This window comes from Scomber scombrus, chromosome 10, assembly GCF_963691925.1.
Source record: "Scomber scombrus chromosome 10, fScoSco1.1, whole genome shotgun sequence".
Taxonomy (NCBI): Eukaryota; Metazoa; Chordata; class Actinopteri; order Scombriformes; family Scombridae; genus Scomber; species Scomber scombrus.
In genome coordinates, this window is record NC_084979.1 from 13,996,651 (window position 1) to 14,016,699 (window position 20,049).

Sequence of the window (20,049 nt, forward strand, 5' to 3'; positions counted from 1 at the left end):
CCAATCTGCTCCCTGAATCGCTCTGCCCCTGCTCCGATTGCTCCAGCCCTCCGTTGCTAGGCAACACAGCGGCAGAGGAGGGGCTGAGAGAGCCAGAGAGAGAGAGAGAGAGAGAGAGAGAGCAAGAGAAAACGAGAGGAGAGGGATGGTGGAGCGCTACCAAATGGCCATCCGCTGTGCAGAAACAACAGGTTTCTCTCTCTGAGTGTGTTCCAGAGAGCTGGCGCTTTTCACCCGCCCCAAGTTTCCCCTTCTCCTTCCCTCAGTGCCTAAACAGTGTGCTATTGTGAGGCTGGAGAGGAGACAAATAAAAGGAGGAGGAGAATGAGAAAAAATGATTCAATAGGCCATTGTTGTGTGTGTGCGCACTTCCTGTTTTCAGAGCCGATTGTTAGAAGTTGTAAAACTGGTTAAGATAATGCAGACATATGCACAAAGATGGTATCATGATTACAAACAGAGCGCGGGCTCACACATGAAACATTATTTCTGCTAAATGTCATTTACTGGAGACCACTGACGCAAGTCGAACCCTTCAGACCATCCAACAGCTAACAATGCCACTTTCACTGAATACGGAGTCATTATACTTGACTCGTTGTTAAAAGCTGACCTTTCAGAGCCTGCTGTGCCAGAGGATAATCATTCAGCTATCCAAAACCGAAGAGAAAAAAACCCCCACTGCTGTTGCTTATGAAATATCAGTTAGTAATCAGATTGGCCATGGTGTGCAGAGAGGAAATCACGACATGGTTGAAGAAGAAGGGGGAGACGGCAGTGACAGACACTAGACTACCCACATCCTCTTTACACTGACACTATACATGAATATTAAAATCTATGTTTAGACATGAAGATATATATGTTGTTATAATTCCTACAATTAGAAACCTTTCTTAAAAAAGGTTTAAATCCAGATAAACCTTTTCAGTAGCTTTTGGGTTTTTTTTTTTGGACAGACCTAAAGTTTTTATATTTACCAAAAATATACATGACAATATTCTGCCAACCTCTAGCAGGCAAAGTAACATCCTGCGGTTCCTTTGGCTTGTACTGATACAAAAGGTGACAGGAAATTCCAGCACACACCCATCCTGCCTGCTATTTAGTTACTAAACAACCCTTAAAAGCATTGCTGGCACTGTACCATAATGGTGCTAAAATAGCATTCATTGTAGTGCACAGAGCTCCCTCTGCAGACGGAAAACATCTCATCTAACTTTAAAATAATCTGCAGCCTCCAGCGGGGAACGGAGAGCAGCGTGTTGTTTTATCTGCCTGTGGTGTTTTTGGTCGGGCAGTGTGTCTCAGGTCTGTAGGCTTGTATTCAACCACTGGGGGGCCACTACTCCCTCCTCTCCCTCATCTTCCTCCCTCCCACCTCGGTGCAGTCGGCGGCCCGCTCCAGCCATCCATCAGCTGAAGACACAGTCGGAGATAAGCCGCGGCACAGTGCAGCTGGCTGAGGAATAGACCTCCTGCCCTACAGCAGTCATAGATCAGCCTCTCTGTTTCTGACATGGCGACACACAGCACGACTGCTGCTGCTGCTGCTTCTGATTGTTTATATGGCACCTCCTGTTGGCCAATGCATTATTAGCACCCCTTATCTACAATCGGGCATGACAGCTGCTCAGGTTAACGGACTCATTATGTCAGGTTTGCAAGTGCTAGTGCAACAACGCCTTAATGACCTTCATCGAGGCTGCAGGTACAAAGGAACCAGTTTCATGACAAAACATTTCAAAACTAAAAATAAATCTTTAATAATGGAGTTTTCATTAAAAGTCATTGACCAACAAAGTACTCTAACATGACTTTCTATTAGTGCAGCAGAAGAAAAACCTGTAAAGCTTCTAGTTGTTTGTAATGCTGTCTAGTTTTCTGTCCAGCTACAAATCACAAACACTAACTAATAAAAAGGGGATTTACCACTTTAAGGATACCACAATCTTGCGAGCCATTTTCTTTCACAAGTGGGAGTGTGTGCAAACATTTTAATCAAAAACATATATCTGGACTTGCCCAGAAAGTGTCAGCGGTGGACAGCAACAACACGAGACTCAGTCACCAGAAACTATTCATTTTGTAACAGTCTGTAACAGGATTTTTGCCACTGTTGATAGTCACATCCTGTGACCTAATTGTGGTTTTTACAACAAGTGGTAATTTCTACAGTGTTGCAACATTATTTGTTTAGTAAAGAAGCATCCACAGAGAAAAAACCTCCATGGCAACAAAAAAGAAACAACAAGTGTGCTTTTAACTTGAGGTGCTTTCTGCTGCTAGTTTAAAAGAGTTTATTTTTGCTGTCGAGACTTTCGCAGAATCAAAAGGATGGGAAGAGAGTTGTGTGTGTGTGTGTGTGGGCAGTGAGTATTGATTTGACATCTGATAAAATGTGCACATAAAACAGTGATGTAGTGGGATTGCCTCTCTGTTAAGACTTTAGAAAAAGCAGAGGACTGTTCCATGTCTGACTGTCTGCAACAGCTTCACCAACCCATAATAACAGATCACATTTTTCCCCTTTTCTTGGTGTTTAAATCCTCTCAGCTTGCACCACTCAACAGCCTGCTGAGTATACAACAGCTACACGAAGGTTAGACTGTGCAGTAGAGGTTTTCTGGTGAAATATTTATTGTTTTCTGTTGTATTTATTTAATAATGTTTGAGATTTTTCTTTGGTGTTATATATAGTTGTCACCTCATTGATGCATGAAACTGAGTGGTGTTCACATCAAGTTGACAGATTTTCAATTTTTGTAAATTGTACTAATAATCTCAGAGTGAAAGATTGTTCAGGGGTTGACTGAGCATCGGGCTGTCAAATCTTTCCGGAGCGAAATAATAAAAATGAAACAACACTCTGCCTTGCGACGTTGTCACTTCCTCCACAGCTGTAATTAAACGGCTTTCAAATGATGATGGTGGCGGTCTTATCTTTCTGTGGTATGAGAGTGGGGAGGAATTATAAATATTTTTCCAGAGTTGGAGAGTTGAGAGGAGGGTTAGGATTATGTGGCAGCAGCTGCAGGCGGAGAGAGGAGAGGTTGAGAAGGGAGTAGGGTGGGAGGGGGTCAAGAGAAGTCAAAGGGGGGAGGGGAGGGTGACAAGTGACCCTGCAGACAGGCTGATTCTGTCATTTCAGCAGCCCCCCCTGTCACTTTTATTCACATCTCTAAAAGAACAGAGGGGTAGTGGAAGAAAAAAAAAGAGCAGGAAGGAATAATGAAGCTAGTCCTTGAGGGGGGGGGGGGGGGGGGGGGGTGGAAAAGGGAGAGGAGAAGGAGAAAGAGAAGCAGAGTAAGGGTGAGAAATAAATGAAGAGCAGCAGGGATGGTGTCTGTGAGCGTGTCAAGGTTGGGGCCATTTTACACCTGTCCCTCAAGGCTGCAGGGCTGAAAAGGCACAACTGGTGATCAGATCACTGGGAGCTGTGTCCTTGGCCAGCCAGAGTCAAACTACTGCTTCTCCGGGTGGGTGGACACTGTGGGGCAGGAGTAGCACAGACAACCTGCTGACTGCCTCCGCACGCAGACAGAAGACACACTCAGCACTGAGCATTGTTTACACCATGTACTGGACTCCCTGACAGCTCCTCTCCTTCAGTTACATAATGCTGTCTGAACACGATGAAACAACTCTCTCTCCAAATGAACAAGCAGTCGCCTTGACCAGGTGACAGAATGAACCAAATCCAGCTTAATTACAATGTTAATGTTACAATGTTACAAAAAACTAACATGACACAATCATATTACAGTGAACCCTCGCTATAACGCGGTTCACTTTTCACGGTCTCGCTGCTTCACGGATTTGCATCATGCATTGTGTTCTGCATTCTGATTGGCTAAACAGTCTCTCCGCGTCTTCTCTACCTGTGTGTCAATAACGTTATGGTTTAATATGTACACGTACGTAAAACCGCTTGCCGGTTTATAAGGATCTTTTGGCCCAGAAGAAAAAAGAGCGACAACAACTACCGATAACTATGTTCTTCTCTCCAAAAAACACACCTGCACCGCAGGCTTTAGAAGAAAAAAACGCCACAGAGCGGAGTCAGGATGCAGCGGCTCAGTCAGAAGAGCAGTGAAATACTGTACTGTACAAGTGAGTCACTATTTGTCCTACTGTACTTTGTATTTTTTTTCATAATCATTTTTCATTTTCTCCTGTTCCAATCCGTCACGGTGGGGCGGTGCTGATCCCCGCAATATTAACCCTTCAGTTCGTATTGATGATTAAAATTATTATTTATTTATTTATTTATTTATAACTACATTATTTTACAGTACAGTACAGTAGTTATTTGTAAAAAAAACAACAACAACAAAAACAACAACATACGTTTATACAGTACTTTTATTTGTTAAACAAATGCTTGGGCCTGTAAAAAGGTTTTGTTCCTTGCTTTCAATGTTTTATGGAGTATTTCATTGTATAATAACTGTAAAAAAATAAAGGTTTCTACTTCACGGATTTCGCCTATCGCGGGTTCTTTTTGGAATGTAACCCCCGCAATAAACGAGGGTTCACTGTATTACAATACGAATATAATTCCACTGAAAGACTCTCAAACTGAATTACAACGAAGCCCTTTGTATGTGTGTGTGTGTGTGTGTATATATATATATATATATATATATATATATATATATATGTATATATATAACATTGTATATAACATTGTAACAGTGGATGTCTTTTTTTTCACACGACATATTGTGGAAAAAATCTTCATAATATTGTGATCGGCCATATCTCAGAAAATAGAAAGATAGTCTCCTTGTTCCTTGCACTGTGTCGCTAAAATAAATTAGGGTCTTTCTTTATAAATAACACTGTAAAGAAGATTTTTATGTTATTCAAAAAAGCAGAAATAGAATTACTGCAGTGACCATTTTATTGTCTGAATCGGGTTATTTACAGCTTCTCCTGTCGGGTCCCCTCTGTGCTTCTTTGACAAGTGTTTTGTGGAAAACCTGCTGTGGTGGAGTACGGCAATAAAGCCACCAATCAGTGTGCCTGTTGTCCCCCGCTCTGATCATCCTCGTGCAGTCGGTGCCAACCAGCATGCATAAATAAATGGAACTCATAACCAGTCCACAAAAGCATGGCTGCCTTAATTTGTTTTGATTCGCTGTGGTCCTGCCGTGGGCTTTGGCTTTATTCAAATGTGCCCATCATGTTCAGTTACAAGACAAATACACCCCTTCACTTCTACTGGATTCGTGCTGCTTGGATTCAAAGCACAACAAAAGCTGCCAAGCTTCAGCAATACCAAACAATATCAAAGTGAAGAAAGGATGATTCACCCAGGAGGAGGAAAAAACTAACACAAAAGAGAGTGAGCGGTGGAGCCTTTTTCTAACATCTACAGTCAGATCAGTCAGTAGTGTTATCTTTAAAAGGGAGTGGGTATACAAACATGTAGTGCAGTGTGTCATAAAGCATCAAGGCCAAAGCCGCAGCTCTCAGCCGTTTTGACACAGTTTTATCCAGCGCTTTCATTCTCCTCCTACCCCGTTCATGATGTAGTGTTTGATCAGATGAGAAGGGCTGCCATTTTCTGATTCCAGCCCTTCAACAGCTGTGGTGAAAATTCACATCTAAATTCAAATGGAGGCTAACATTACCAGCCCTCAATCTTTTCCCTTTCCAGACATCCACGCTAAAGATTTATTCTGTGGGTGATAAACAGGATGCAGCTGCTCTTGAGCCTTGGAGGAGCTGGAAACTGACGAGTGTTTTTACTGATGTCTTGTGAGATGGGGCCAGGAGCCCTGTTTTAACTCTCTCTCAACAGCTCCCTCTAAAGACACAAACCAAACCTGAGAGACGGCAGGTATCCATACAATAAAAAACAAACAATATCAAGAATATGCTAAAATAACACCACCAACCAACGTAAACTTATATCCTTTATATAATTATTTTTGAAGCACAATATCTCCGTTCATGTATTTCCAAATGAACAGCATTGTTTTCTTACCACTTCATCCTCAGACCAGCACTTCTCTATCAGTTTGGGTACAGGCTTCTTCACCAGGCGCTGGAGAGCTTTGCCTGCATCATAGCTGCTCTCGTGAAGCTGAAGACAACCACACACACGCAAAAAAATCAGCTTCACAAATTATAAAACAACACATGGATATATTCAAAAGGAACATTTACTACGCTGCCACCTGTCTTCATACTGACACAAAAGGGCCATTTTGAGCTGTATGGACACATTTTATTGAGCTGCTATGTCAATACAGATAGATTATACATCCAGGAGTGACTGAAGCATTTACTGAAAATCTCATTCTGAGCTGCAGCATCAGTGGAAATGCCTCGCAAAGATATGAGAACCCGCCTTGGTATAAACTACACAGTGACAAAGGCAATTGGCTGTGCAGCTTTAAACCTGGTGTCACATTCAATTGGGTGAAACAGGCATTGCCGGAGCTCTCCCTCCGAGAATAAACAGGCATTACTCATTGGAATTGCAAATACAGAGGAAGGTCGAGAGACAATGACCTGCCCACTATGTTAATTTTCCAGTTTATAGAGTCGGAATATAAATGCCCTGTTTATGATGATTCTAATCTCCTTGTTGTGCTTGATTCCTCGGTATTCATTGTCAAAGTGACGGACAAATCTCTCATTATGCCTAATGTATTGTAAGCTGAGGTTGGGTTTACCACAGGGGGCTACTCTACTGGTTCAGGAGCCTTATCATTGCCCATCACTGCAGAGCTGCATCAGAGCTTAGCTTACAGAAGAATTGCTGCAATTCAAATCGAACATTTCAAAGTGTTTTTCTAGTATGTGCGCCTGAGTTTTTGTGTTCATGACTGACTACATGACTACTTACAGTGTTAAGTGCGTTTAATGTAGTGTCATCTCGAGAGGCTGCTAGACACCCGTCTTCTGTTGAGCCTCCGTCACACATCCCTGCAAAGGCAGCCATGCTCCTGTAGACACAACACAGATATGGTCAACATTAAAAATGCCACTGATCTTTAACTAGAGAACTGTTTCAATATCACTCGACTGACTGTAATGTCAGTGTAGCCTGAGCAGGGCTTGGATATTAAAAAGGTCACCGGCGTACAAGTTTTAAGATCTATAAGAACACTCTGCTTGGAATAATAACTGTTTCTTATGTAAACATGTTCAGTTAATTATTTAAATGACATTTTTCCTTTTTCCTTAATAAAAAAAAATCCAGAACAGTGCAAATATTTTCAGTTTCAAAAGTTTAACAGCTGAACGCAAGATGTCTCCTACTTCATTTAAAGTCCATTCTCAGTGTATGTGCACTGGAGGCTTCAAGTTTCCATCGCAGCTATCACACCATTATAGTAATGTCACAGATTATGCTCGTGGGCAAATGTCTTCAACTCAGATTTTCAGATAGCACATAAAACTTTCCACCTTCAGCAGACTAATTTGAAAAAATCATTCTAATGTCAAACTCTGCATATATATCATTTGTGTTGATGTAATTCAGGTATGCATGAAAACAAATGTGAGGGTTAAAAACAGACCTCTATAACGCTGTCTGTCACATTGACAGATTGTGATTAATTACATAGTGGCCCCTGACCATCACATAGTAGAGAAGCCTGTTGACACATATCACTTTCACTGTAACAACATCTCACTGAACACTGCTGAATGATTTTATCCCGTGACACCCTACACCTGATAACGCGGAACATTAATAAGTTGCATTAAAATACCACTTTAAGTGCAGAGATCATGTAGCTACAAGCAGAGGTCCAATAAGAGCAGGGGGCAGTTTGGAGTTACAGGTTTATTTATTTCTTTAACTTAATTGGTGTTAGTTCTCTTTTGCACTAGGTGGTTAGACCTCACAGCTCTGCCAGGTCTTGATTTTTTCCAGCTCACCTTGCGGCTCTGAGGTACATGAGAAGGTCACAGTCATTGACCCCTGGCATCCAGACCAGTTCCTCATTCTCGGTCACGGCCTGGCCACCAGGAGAGGGGAAAGGCTGCAGCTCTGGGAGCTTGGCCTAATTAGGTCCAGGGAGAAGGAAAGGGACAGATGGTGTCACACTACAAATAGCATGCAAGCTTGAAGAAAATATCAGCTTTCAACCCCCTGTCATGAACTTTTCACAGTGCGGCTGAGTGGTGGCAGCAGGGAATGAGGACACGTTACAGTCAGAATGATTCAGATAATCTTTCTGTCCTTGCTGCAGGTCAGATGAACAAGACGTTCAGTGTTTTCTTTGTGTGTGTGTGGTTTTGTATGGAGAGCCTGCTTGAAGACGGCAGTCCATACATTTTGAGAAAACAAGTAACTTCAAACACAAGCAGATGTCAACATGTCAACACGTGTTTTTTTTAACATTTGAATACAACATCTTGGATTTTCTGCATTTTAAACAATATATGTCTTGTGAAAACAGTATTGCAATGAAAACTACTTATTTTGTGGGAGAAATGGTGGCAAAGCTGAATGGCAACTCACAATTATACACATCGTGTTTGGGTTTGATTATCTTAAATGACAAGCAATACCATGAAATGGACTCAATAGCGTCTGTGAGGTAAAGGAAGAGTAGTCAGATTTTAAGCTAATTACGTGATGACACATCTAAAGCAATTGTGCAACTACACTTTGTTTTCCAGAGGAAAACAGGAACGAGGAAACTTTGACCAACGCTGGAGGAATCTTTCAACTCAGTTGCAGGGTGATGTGGATGTGCGTGATATACGATGACTTACTTGGTGACTGGGGCCTACTCGGATTTCCCCTTGTGTGCTGTTTAGTCGCCTGAGAAGAGACAAAGAGAGCAGATTGAAACAAAATATTTACTTGGCAGTATTTCAAAGTTAGCTGAAAGAAATCCATCTGCCTGTTGAATCAGTTAAACAACTACAAAGTCACATCAGCGTATCATAACTAAATGAAACTTCAAAGCATGCAAGACACCAACAATTCATGAGCAGGAAAAGGTCATATACAGACCAAGGAAACAAGGCCTATATTTTCTATTGTAAAATCTTTACAGGCAAGTCACATGTGAGAAAAGTACACAGCGTTATAAAATATTATCTGAAGAACAAATAAAGATTTCAGGAGAATATTCCTGGTTGACTGCTCCTGCACAGCGAGCTGAGCAGAGCACATTTGCAGGCCTGAAATTGTGGATGCAGCAATAAAACAGAATCCCCTAAAAGGAGGAGGAGGAGGAGGAGGAGGGATGGGGGGTGGTGGGGGCTGGCTCTGGATATGCAGGGAGTAGGACAAGAGCCTCTGAAACGGCTGCTGTTACAAATGTTGGTAGCCATAGCAACTGCAATTTAATAATAGTGTTCCGAATCTCCAGCTGCAGTGGATTAAAGAAAATGACAAGATGTTCCTTTTGAAAAGCCTTTCCCTCTGTTGCCTAGGTAACAGCGCCGATTTTCATACAGCCAAGTGCGGGGCGGCCCAGAATCTGTCAGCGTGATTTGCACCCGAAGAAGCTCATACTCAATCATGGAGACCTGGCGGAAACCTGAGAGACCACAGCCCTGTGGTCTCTTTACAGTCCTCCAACCGCAAAACCCAGTGACGGGTACATATTTGACCCGACGCCTCTTTCCCCTTCCTCACAGACCTCCTCCTCCGCACAAGACAGAGTGATTAGAGCAGTAATCCATAATATTATGAACTATGGCTGACAGAAGTACTGGCACAGACGATATCAGCACAGGCCAAAAACTGGGTTTCAGCTGCAGTAAATGACCCCGGGTCTGCCAGGACAGTCTGCTGCTCCAGTGCATGTCGAAACACTTCATTTCACTTTATTACAAACATTCTCAGAGCACAAGACAAACTAAAAATGTAACCTATCGCAATTTGGCAGACAACGGGAACCCGAAGCGATGTATAATGCTGATAAAAGTAGAATATGATGGCTTCCTACGTCATTAGGTGGCTTAATGGTTAAAGCGCACACCACATGACCGCAACATCCATGGTTGGACTCCCGGCCGAGGGACCTGTGCAGCTAGGCATACCTCCCCCTCTCTCCATAGTTCCCTGTTTCTACACTGTATGTCAAATAAAGGCAAAAAGCCTGAAAAACTATCTTAAAAAAAGAATTTAAAGGTTTCACAATGATTTCAGAACATTTAAATGCTCCATCAGGCTGTGTTTCCTCAGACACCGTTTGGCTCGATATGAAACTTGGCTCTAGTTCAAACCCTCAACTCAACTTTTAAAAGTGTTATTACAAGTGAGTAGCGTAGAACTAGCTATTAGCTCTCTATAGTTCATGAGAGATTAATGAAAAACATGATCCTGCCTTTTACTAACAGGCCAACACTCACATACAGCCCTCTATACATACAGATACACTTCATATCTACACTGCTGGATGGTTATAACAATCTAATGCGTGCATGTTGTCTACTGACCCATAGAAATGTTGAATGTACAGAGTGAGTGAGGGTCTGGTCTGCATTACTGCTGGGAGAAACTTCTACAAATGTGTTCCTGACAATATGCAGTAGGCCAGGTCTGCGGTACGTTTGGCAGGAGGCTGTAAGGATGACAAATGAGGACCTGTGCACCAGAATGAGAACAGCGTCTAAAGACAGCCATGTTTTACTCAGGCAAATCTTGAGAGCAGACGGTCGACATTCAGATGGAATGCTGCACAGGTCTTGAGAGAGGAGGAGGACTACAGATGTATCGCAGCAGGGAGCTCTCAGGAGTCTCCATAAAGACTGCAGGTATACTCAACCAGGAGAAGCCTACTGAACAAGCAAAGCACTTGCAAGCATGTGGTAAAATCAGACTTATATATCTTGCAACAATACCAATATTATATATATCAGAGTTGAGTATTATTTACTATTCTGGAAAAAATTAATTACTCAGATGATTGTATTAATTTTTTTTGACTGTAAATGTAAATAAGAAAGGCACACATCATTTGACTTCTATCTTAGCCAGTGTGCCAGCAGAATTAGTCATAACACTGACTTCTTGTAATAAAAGTTTCCTTATGTCCTCTAATAAGCTGCACAAAGCCTGCTGCCTAGCATTATAAACAATAATAACCACAACAAGTTCAGATCTAACGCAGCATTAGCATTCAATCTTGTCAAGTAATTACAGGCTTACTTATTAAACCCAAACAACAACGCGACAGTCTGGTCAACTTAGTGTGTGTGTGTCTGTGCAATCAATGATAGCCCCGCCCCCTCCATCAATTTCAGCCAATCACAGCGCGAGCCTGTGGCACACTGACATAATTGCAGCACAGAGAAAACAGACCCCAACTTGGTCGTGTTTAAATACCATGACAGGCAGCGTGTACACATCACAGCTGGAGGCAGGGGTGGCAGAGCCGGCTCAGCTTTTGTGTGCAGCCCGGCGCTGCTCCATGCGCCATGTCATCTCGATTGTAAACAGGAGCTGCAAAATGGAGCCAGGGCAGCCTCTCCGGCTCTTATAGCCATCATATAACCACGCTGGGCGCACATTTGTCAATAGAACACACACGGATGCATCGCAAACACTGTGCATACATGAGGACTTTTAATGGTAGCGTTTTATTTAAGGTATGATGCAAAACGCGTAACGGTATGTGGTCTGCTGTGACAGCCTGCATGTTCAACAGCATTCAATCCTCCTGCTACTGACACAATGTGCACACTCGCTTTCGGGCTTTCCGACACAAAACACAGCCTCTACACACCATGACAGTGATGCGGACAGCTCGCACACATCGCACAGTTTTGTCAGACAACTGTAATGCGATCCATGAAAATAAGACGAGCGACACTCGCGCAGCAACTAATAACGGCACGAGAAAGCACTAGAATATGATGGCAGACCTACCTCCGGGGACTGAACAAATCTTCCATTTCTGACATCGAGCCCTAAAGGGTTGGTGGTGACACTGTGTGTATAATGCTCGGTGGTATTAACTCCCCTCTCCCACCTAAGTCTAGGTGCTCAAAATGGAGAACCACGCACTCGCTCCGGAGAGGTATTCACTGAGCTTGTGCTGTGACCTCAGCCTGCACGTACAGCGTCGCAAGCTCGGCTCGCTTTTATATAGACACTACTGAGCATGTGCTGCGACCTCGCACACGAGCGCGCGCACACACGTACAGTCACACACAGGCGGACACGCATGCAGGATACGGAATTCATCTCTCCTCGTATGTCTGCGCCATAATAAACAAGAGTGAAATTGCGAGGCTGCAGACACCCCGCTTAGAATACCAAACGAGCGGAGGAGAGGAGAGGAGAGGAGAGGAGAGGAGGGGAGGGAGGGAGCGGAAGACTGAGACTGAGCGGGGCTCTGAAGGAGGGGGTTCCCAACTGGCAACCCTCAGTGCCAATAACAAGGAGAGCTGTCACTGCATCCACCAGTGGATAACAACAATCAGGGTCCACCACTTAAGTCAACAGCTCATCATGTGCAATAACCAACCAACATACCCCACATGTCCATTTTTTACATGTGAAAATATTTGGGTCAAGTCAAAGGACAACTATACACACCATCAATGATACAAAGGTAAATATTAAGATGCTGGAAACAATATATGCCCTGATAATTACCATTATAGCACAACAAAAACACACTAAAATGTCATCTAGTGATCCTTCGCATTTTTTACAAAGGATATTCACCACTGTGCATTGCAATCAGCTGAGCTGGTATAGAAAAGAAAACACATTAAAAAAACTACTTTAAATCAAAAGTCATCACACACACCTCACCACCACCACATCACAGCAGCGGGGATAAGCTGTTACCAGTGAACATGGTTTATTTTATCCTTTTAAAAAAAAAATTTAAAACCCACTGGAGAGGTTTTTTTTGAACCGATACTACACTGATTACCCCAAAGGAGTTTATATTATCATTATTATAAGTAGTAGTAGTAGTAGTAGTAGTAGTATAACAATTATATTAAACACCATCAATAATCACCATTGCAACTAGACATGATGAAACAAATGCAGTATGCCATTATAAGTATGAAAGGATAACTGTCATGCACAGCAGATATTTGAACTTGTCAGAGCAGGAAATGCACAGGTGTTACTCATAACACTATATAAAAGCATCCCAGTAAATCATGACAGTGTAACAGTGAGCCAGCATGCACAATAATACCAGGACCACCCTACTCTGCATCTGATTGGCTAGGACTCATTGCTTTCGTTGGTTGGGTTGGTTTGGTTTAGGCATTAGGTGTGATAATGGTTAGGGTTAGGTTAAGAGTATCAGGGTCAGAGCCAATCAGCAGAGTAGGCAGGGTCTTTGCAGAAAGTGATGTTGAAAAAAAACCCCAAACTAACAGGACCCTGAAAACTAAAGCAGGTAGGTGGAATTCAGCCATCATTAACTTCATTCTTTTCATATTGTGACATGACAAACATAATCTTAATCAGACTAGTCACTTAAAATACAGTTGTTGTAATAGTAATTAAAAGTTGTAATTTGACAAACATCATGACAATTCTACAGCCCCATAATTATACTGCGTTAACACCATTCATAACATTGACAGTACAGTTTTCAGTAAGACATACCAATGTGTAACCAATTCTAAAAAAGGAGAAAGCTCATGTGTAATGAAACAGAGAAAAGTATTTTCATTATCTTTAAAAACTTTTGAGCCTTCATGTTACAGTTGAGTGATTCTACAACAAAAAGCAAAAATAATACATATTTTCTGCCTTTTGGTGTCATCATACACATGTTTATATCTCTAGGGATGTATCATATGGTAATTACCATGAGATTAATCGAAACTCCAAAAATCAATATAAATCAATATATTACCCACAATGCTGTCTTGTGGGTATACTTTTTTATTACCGTAACTTAAAAGTATGTCAGTTTTGTGGAGAGTTAAGCAAACATTTCCGGGCTGTGGGGGATTGAGAAGGGAAGTTAATTAGTGGAATTAACTGGACAGAAAGCTCCTCACCTGGTCTCTGGGTTATATCCGAGGATATAGAAAAAGGAGTCAATGCGGGCTTTGAACTCCCTGGCAGCAAAAATGTCAGAGAAATGGGAAATGTTGCATTTCCCCCTGTGTGAGAGAGAAAACAGAGATTAGACAAAACAAGCACATGACAAAGTGAAACCCTAGCAGGAGAGGTAGAAGTCCTAATTAGAGCCTCATCTATTGGAGGTGACACGTACAACAGCAGGTATCTTGTGCCTGTCAGTGCCTGCTGACTTCACTAACTCTGGCTAGTGAACCCATAAACACCAGCTGAACATGTCAACCCTCCCTCGTCTGTTGCAGCTGAGGGGTGGGAGACAGATGCTGCTGAGATCTGAACAGAAGTTCAACCTGTGTGTATCCCTCCCAAAACTATCACCACCCCCCAATGAGCTGAGCAGGCAGAGGCTCTGACCACATCTTGATACCATTTCCTGTTTCCAGCACCCTGATGTCTGGCTCTATCAAAATAACAGACATCACAGGCATGTGAAGCTAGGCTGCCTTGCAGAGAAACAGTATCTTCCTCCCCCTGAAAAGATTAAAGGGTGCTAAGGAGGGCTGTTTTCTGGAGAGCTGCGGCATTACAGCATCCCACTGGAATTCCCTCCCGTTTATCTAAAGCCTGGAGAATAAGTCAAATCAAAGGGTGCTCTGTGTAGGAGAAGTTGCAGCTAATTTGCCCTGAAATCAGTGGTTTCTGGGAGACATGGCTTTGACTGCTCGCCGCTGTGCTGCCCACAGATGGTTCTGGTTAAGGGAAAAGGGGAAGTGGGAGAGGAGGGAGGGTGGTCAGGCAGGAGTGGATGAAGAGACAACGGCAAGATTGCAGAATGAAGACTGAATATCTGATTTCAGACTAACAAAATGATTATGGCTGTTTGCCTTTCTCCTGGTACTAAGCACAGACAGAGTGAGTGCTATCAGTTTTATTTTCGAGCAATGATTCCCAAACTGTGATTCTTGCTGAAAGGCTCAACAATTGCACTCCAACTGGCCCGAGTCATTTAACTTAATTTTATAAGCGATAATAGTTATTACATAAACACAATGTAGTGGCACGGACATGCCAGATAATACAAAATGTCAAATGTAGCCATTGGAGCATACATCCCGAGGCCATGGCCGTTGGGAAGATGCCCGCGGAACTTAAGTCTGTGCTAGTCGCTGCTATCAATGTTGTCAATTAAACAAAGCTTGACATATGAACTCTTTGTTTGCTCAGTGTGCTCTGCAACGAAATGGGCCGTGAACATGTGCAACTTCTGTTGCATATAGAAGTTAAATGGCTATCGAGAGAGAAACTACTACCAAGGCTCTCCAAACAGCTCTCTGAAGTGAGGGTTTTTGTAATTCATTTTTTTACAAGAGCAACTGTTCACTCAGGCTAACCTGTTCTATGACTCATGGTGGCTGGCAAAATTAGCTTCTCCAACAGACATCATTTCACATCTAAATGAGATCAACATGAGACTACAGGTAGTCATGATAGTTTTTGACGTGAATGACAAAATCACTGCACTGAAGAAAAACTGCAGCTGCTTGCCATCAAGGTCAAGGTTGTGGATATTTTTGCTTCTCCAACTTGGGAGACCCGCCTGGAGCTGGGTTCATCTGACACTTCACTTAAAGATGCAATAGCTCAGCACCTCTTATCCATGGCAGACCATGAGTACAGTTCACAGTGTACTTCCCGGTTAATGCCAGGCCCGAGTGGATCAGAGACCCCTTTTCTGCTGATGCAGCAGAAAGGCCAGATGATCTGACAGATGCTGAACAAGACAGGCTGCTTTAATTATCATCAGACAGTACCCTTGTGTTATAACTAAAAAAACAAAACAACCTATCATAACTTAACTTTTAGATCCAACAAAAGCAGGAGTACCCAGCACTCTCATTAAAGTCTGTGCAGTTTTTGATGTTTGTCACAACCTATCTTTGCGAGAAAGACTTTTCTGTTCTCATTCATTAATTTTATTTATTTTAAACACATTGAGGGAAAATCTTCATTTTCAATGATGCAGATGAACAGACATACAATAAAATCTAACAGCAATAAAAGAAGAATATGTGCCTTTAAAAACAAGGTAAAAAATTAACAATGCTAAAAAGTAAAAGGAGAATAAGAGCATAAGGAATATATAAGGAACATAAGTAAAAGGAGGATACATTATAATTATATCATAGTATTGCACTCTCTCTCTTAAGTTATTAACAGAATGAATTTCAAAAACTACCATAGTCAGTATTTATAGCATTTTGTCTTTGCACAGTTTAGAACCAGTTTCAAGTCATTAAGCTGTTTCTGAAGGAGGTTAAATCATAGCTGTAGATTTTGAGAGGCAGCATGAAGAGAATCTGCACAAGAATAAAGGACCATGTCATCTGAGTCATAAATAGTGAATAACATTGAATAAGATTGATCCAAGGCCAGAACTTTGGGAAACTCCCTTTTAATGGTGAGAAAAGAGGACTGAATATTACCTATTTTGACACATTGAGACCTATCAGTGAGATAATTCTGCATTGCAACCCAAAGAAGAAAGTTGTAAAAGCAGAGAGTGGTGTCAAAAGATTTAATTAAATCCCAGCAGCACAGTGATTTTCGTTGTCTAATGCTGAAACTATGCTGTTAATAACTTTGACCTGAAGCTGGACTGAAATGGAGTTAGTATGGAATACATGGATAAAAAGGATTTCTCTGTTCATTATCGAGTAGCTTAAGTATTTTTGAGATTGGATGATAATGATTTCATTCGGATTTGCGACCACCTTTATGGAGTTGCAATCGTTTGAATGTTACATAAATGCCATTAAAAGTTAGTGCAACAAGAGCTGATAAAAACACAGGAAGAGAAAAATATAGATACGTCAGGATAAATGTAGAACACTGTAGTCATTCTCTGTTTCCTGAGTCTGGACTGCAGCAGGAAAGCATTTTATGATAGAAGAGTGTCTAATAAAACACAGGGTGTGTTAGTCACTATGTGCTGATTGAGTACTTTATAAGAACAGTGTTTGCTTGAAGCATGAATAGTAGGTTTAATAGCACAAGCTTGGTAACAGTAAAAATATGATTTTCATGGAATAGAAAGACACTTTTGTACAATAAATATCCCTATGGGTTACTGTAGCTGTAGGCTAACCTGACATCGATTTTTCAAGCATCATTAGAGGTACAAAGCACCACAAAATGTGCCAAGAAACTGGATCTTTCATATGGTCATTAAAATGTAATAAATGTTGGCAAAAAATATCCATGTTACTGGACCTTTCAGGGTGGACACTTGGTACTGTCCTGTCGAACTGCAGCTTCTATCTTTTAGTACCACTTATCTTTGTGTGTGTGGATGTACAGAAACATGTGAGTGTTTGTTTACCTGAGAGCAGCAGCATGATACGTGTCCACATAGTCAGAGATGAAGAGTTCTCGACTCCTGACCACTGGGTCTGTGATAACCAGCTCCCGGCCAGAGTCTGGAGAAAAAAAACACAGTATGAATGAATAAATATCTACATGATATATACTGCAAAAGACAACCAAACTCATTCACCTATGACAAAGAGGGAACAGAGATTAAGTAGCTCAGGTATTTGAAGTCACTAATAAAATCATGAGGATGGCTCTGCATACACTCAAACTAACAAGTACATCTGTGGAGGTCAATATTGTGCCACATAATTCAATAAAGCCAATAAAATGTGGTCCCCCGAGGAGAGGACATAATGTGCAGTTCTCAAGTGAAATGACCCTTGTGGGGGTTAAGACGCATCAGCAGTACTGAGAATGAGCCAGGACCCGTCGTTGACAAATGACTCGAGTTGTGTCGTGCTGTGGCCACTGTGCTCCAGCCTTGTGACATCAATTCTAATAATCCAGAGTCCCTGCTGCAAGGACAGACTGCAGATAGTGAGCGGTGCGCCGCACTGCACTGAATCTGTATCTGGAACAGCGCGTGTGGTGTTTTGTTGATAACCCCAATGACAACCTGAACTAAAGCTCTGACACAAAGTGACACAGCCAAACACCCTGTGTAGTAGTAAGTGTGACTGCAAACGCATTTGTTTTATGGTTACATGGCTGTTTTTTTTTTCTTCATAGCATATATTAAGAGTGGACTGTATTCTGTGGGCCCAACAGAGGAAAGCTCAGCCATTAGGGATATGTTAGCTAACAGGAAGTGCCAACTGCTGGTGAGTGTGTGTAACCTGACGCACCAGATGGTTTGTCACACAGAACCATCTGAGAAGTCGTCCTTGGAAACTGTTTGTTTAAAACATTTAAAAACTAAAATAAAAAACAAGTATCTGCACATTCACAAACAAAAATTATAGTAAGTTAGTAAGTTTTACTTAAAGTATTTTATTAAATACTCAAAGACACATGACGGTTTATGTGATGGCTTCATTTATCAAATATTAAAAAAAAAAAGAAGGTATTGTTCATTTAATATGAATAAAAAGACAAAAAAAACAATATGGTGTTGTGGATCTACTTTGTAAATACTAAATACTAATCAGATGATTATTCAAACTATTACAAGTCAAAGATAGATAAAGATAGTCTCCATGACATTTTCTTTCTGTCATCAAGATGATAAACAGTGATGTTCTTGTAGATGATGTACGTGTTAGAGAGTGATGAGCCCGCTGTTACTGGTGGTGTTGAGTGTTTGTGTGTGTGTGTGTGTGTGTGTCCTCAAGGGCCACATGGCACTGCGGGTTATTAACACTTGACAGTGCTGCTGTCTGGCCTAAAGGAGGGTTACCCGGGGAACGGCACAGAGCTGCGGGATTGGCTTGGCTGCCTGGGACACAGTCTTCTGCTTTGTGTTTGAAATGCAATTCTCACAGCTCGCTCTTATATCCCTCAACAGTCTGGAGAGCAGAGGCAGGTGTGTGTGAGTGTGTGTGTTTGTGAAGAAGGGATATTGAAAGTTGGATTAGAGAGCAAGTAAATGTGTGTGTGTGAATTGTGTACACAATATAAACACATGTGAGGATGTGTTTCAGTGCACACAAGGTGGTCTCACCGTTCTCATTGTTGCGATCCTGCACCAGGTGCTGGTAGACAGAGTCGGGCACCTCTGACTGGCGGTAGTACCATTTCACATTCATCAGCAGGTGGTCCCGTTTACTCTGCAACACAGAAAGACACAGAGCAAGTGAGCAGGAGGTAGACATCATTTTGTTTGATTATGACGTAACCAACCACCCCCCTGGCAGACAGTGGTGCTGCACATTGTTTATGAGACTCGCAGGCTGTTGCCAGAAAGCATGCAGAGAGACCAAGTCAATTAAAAAGGGATTGCAGAGCATTTAGAGCTTTAATAAAGTAAACAGTGGGATGGCTGTTGCTGGTGGAAGTGTGGAGAGAGAAAAACCATGAGGGGGATGGATGAACATTCAATCTCTGCTTACTACAAACCAGTCATCTGCTTCAAATGAGCTATGAAATGATTTTAACATACTTTTGGGCTTTTTAAGTTGCCTCATGCACAGATACATCATCATTTTACTATGCTTTGAATTTTATACTCTAAATGCTGCCACCCACTGGCTTACTGACAGAGTGCAAGTCAGCAAAGGCCTGTAATTCTTTACATGACCAGCAAGTGGAAGCACTGAGGCAGGAAGAGAGCTTTGCAAGGGCCAGTACATGAAAAACAGTGGGGGGAGGGAGGGGGGAATGGTAGAAACTGAGGCCAGCGCAGAGGTGAGGGATGACAAAGGGCAAAATACTGTTTTCATTTCATGTTGTAAAATATTTATTGTGCCTTCACATAAGCTCAACTGTCCGTCACAGTGCTTTGAAAGAACATTAGAAAGGCTACTGGGCTGGGCGCTGGACTGCGACGCAATCCTTTTGGCCCCAGCCATCTTTATTAAGGGCTCAGTTGCACTGCACTGCATTGTACTACACGGCAGAGACACCTGCACCAACACTGATACCACCCATGGAGCAGAGGAGAGATGAGTGTATGGAAAAATGGAACAAAAATGTGAGGAGGAGGAAAAAAAGTCTATGGTAATCGAACACAGGCAGTTTAAACATCC

General features: G+C 42.0%; 1 protein-coding gene across 5 annotated transcripts in view; it reads right to left on the bottom strand.

Annotated features, from left to right (window-relative positions):
• Positions 1 to 20,049, bottom strand: part of rerea (arginine-glutamic acid dipeptide (RE) repeats a) — a 131,690-nt gene that overhangs the window by 21,710 nt on the left and 89,931 nt on the right. For 3 of the 5 annotated variants that reach the window (XM_062426393.1, XM_062426394.1, XM_062426391.1), the window contains 7 exons: positions 19,026 to 19,131; positions 17,373 to 17,469; positions 13,972 to 14,076; positions 8,746 to 8,794; positions 7,903 to 8,027; positions 6,863 to 6,962; positions 5,996 to 6,094 (listed from right to left, as the gene is read on the bottom strand). In XM_062426393.1, the coding sequence (XP_062282377.1) occupies positions 5,996 to 6,094; positions 6,863 to 6,962; positions 7,903 to 8,027; positions 8,746 to 8,794; positions 13,972 to 14,076; positions 17,373 to 17,469; positions 19,026 to 19,131 (681 nt within the window). Of the gene's footprint in view, positions 1 to 5,995; positions 6,095 to 6,862; positions 6,963 to 7,902; positions 8,028 to 8,745; positions 8,795 to 11,857; positions 12,164 to 13,971; positions 14,077 to 17,372; positions 17,470 to 19,025; positions 19,132 to 20,049 lie in introns of those variants that run through there. The other 2 variants (XM_062426396.1, XM_062426395.1) reach the window with 2 other exon arrangements.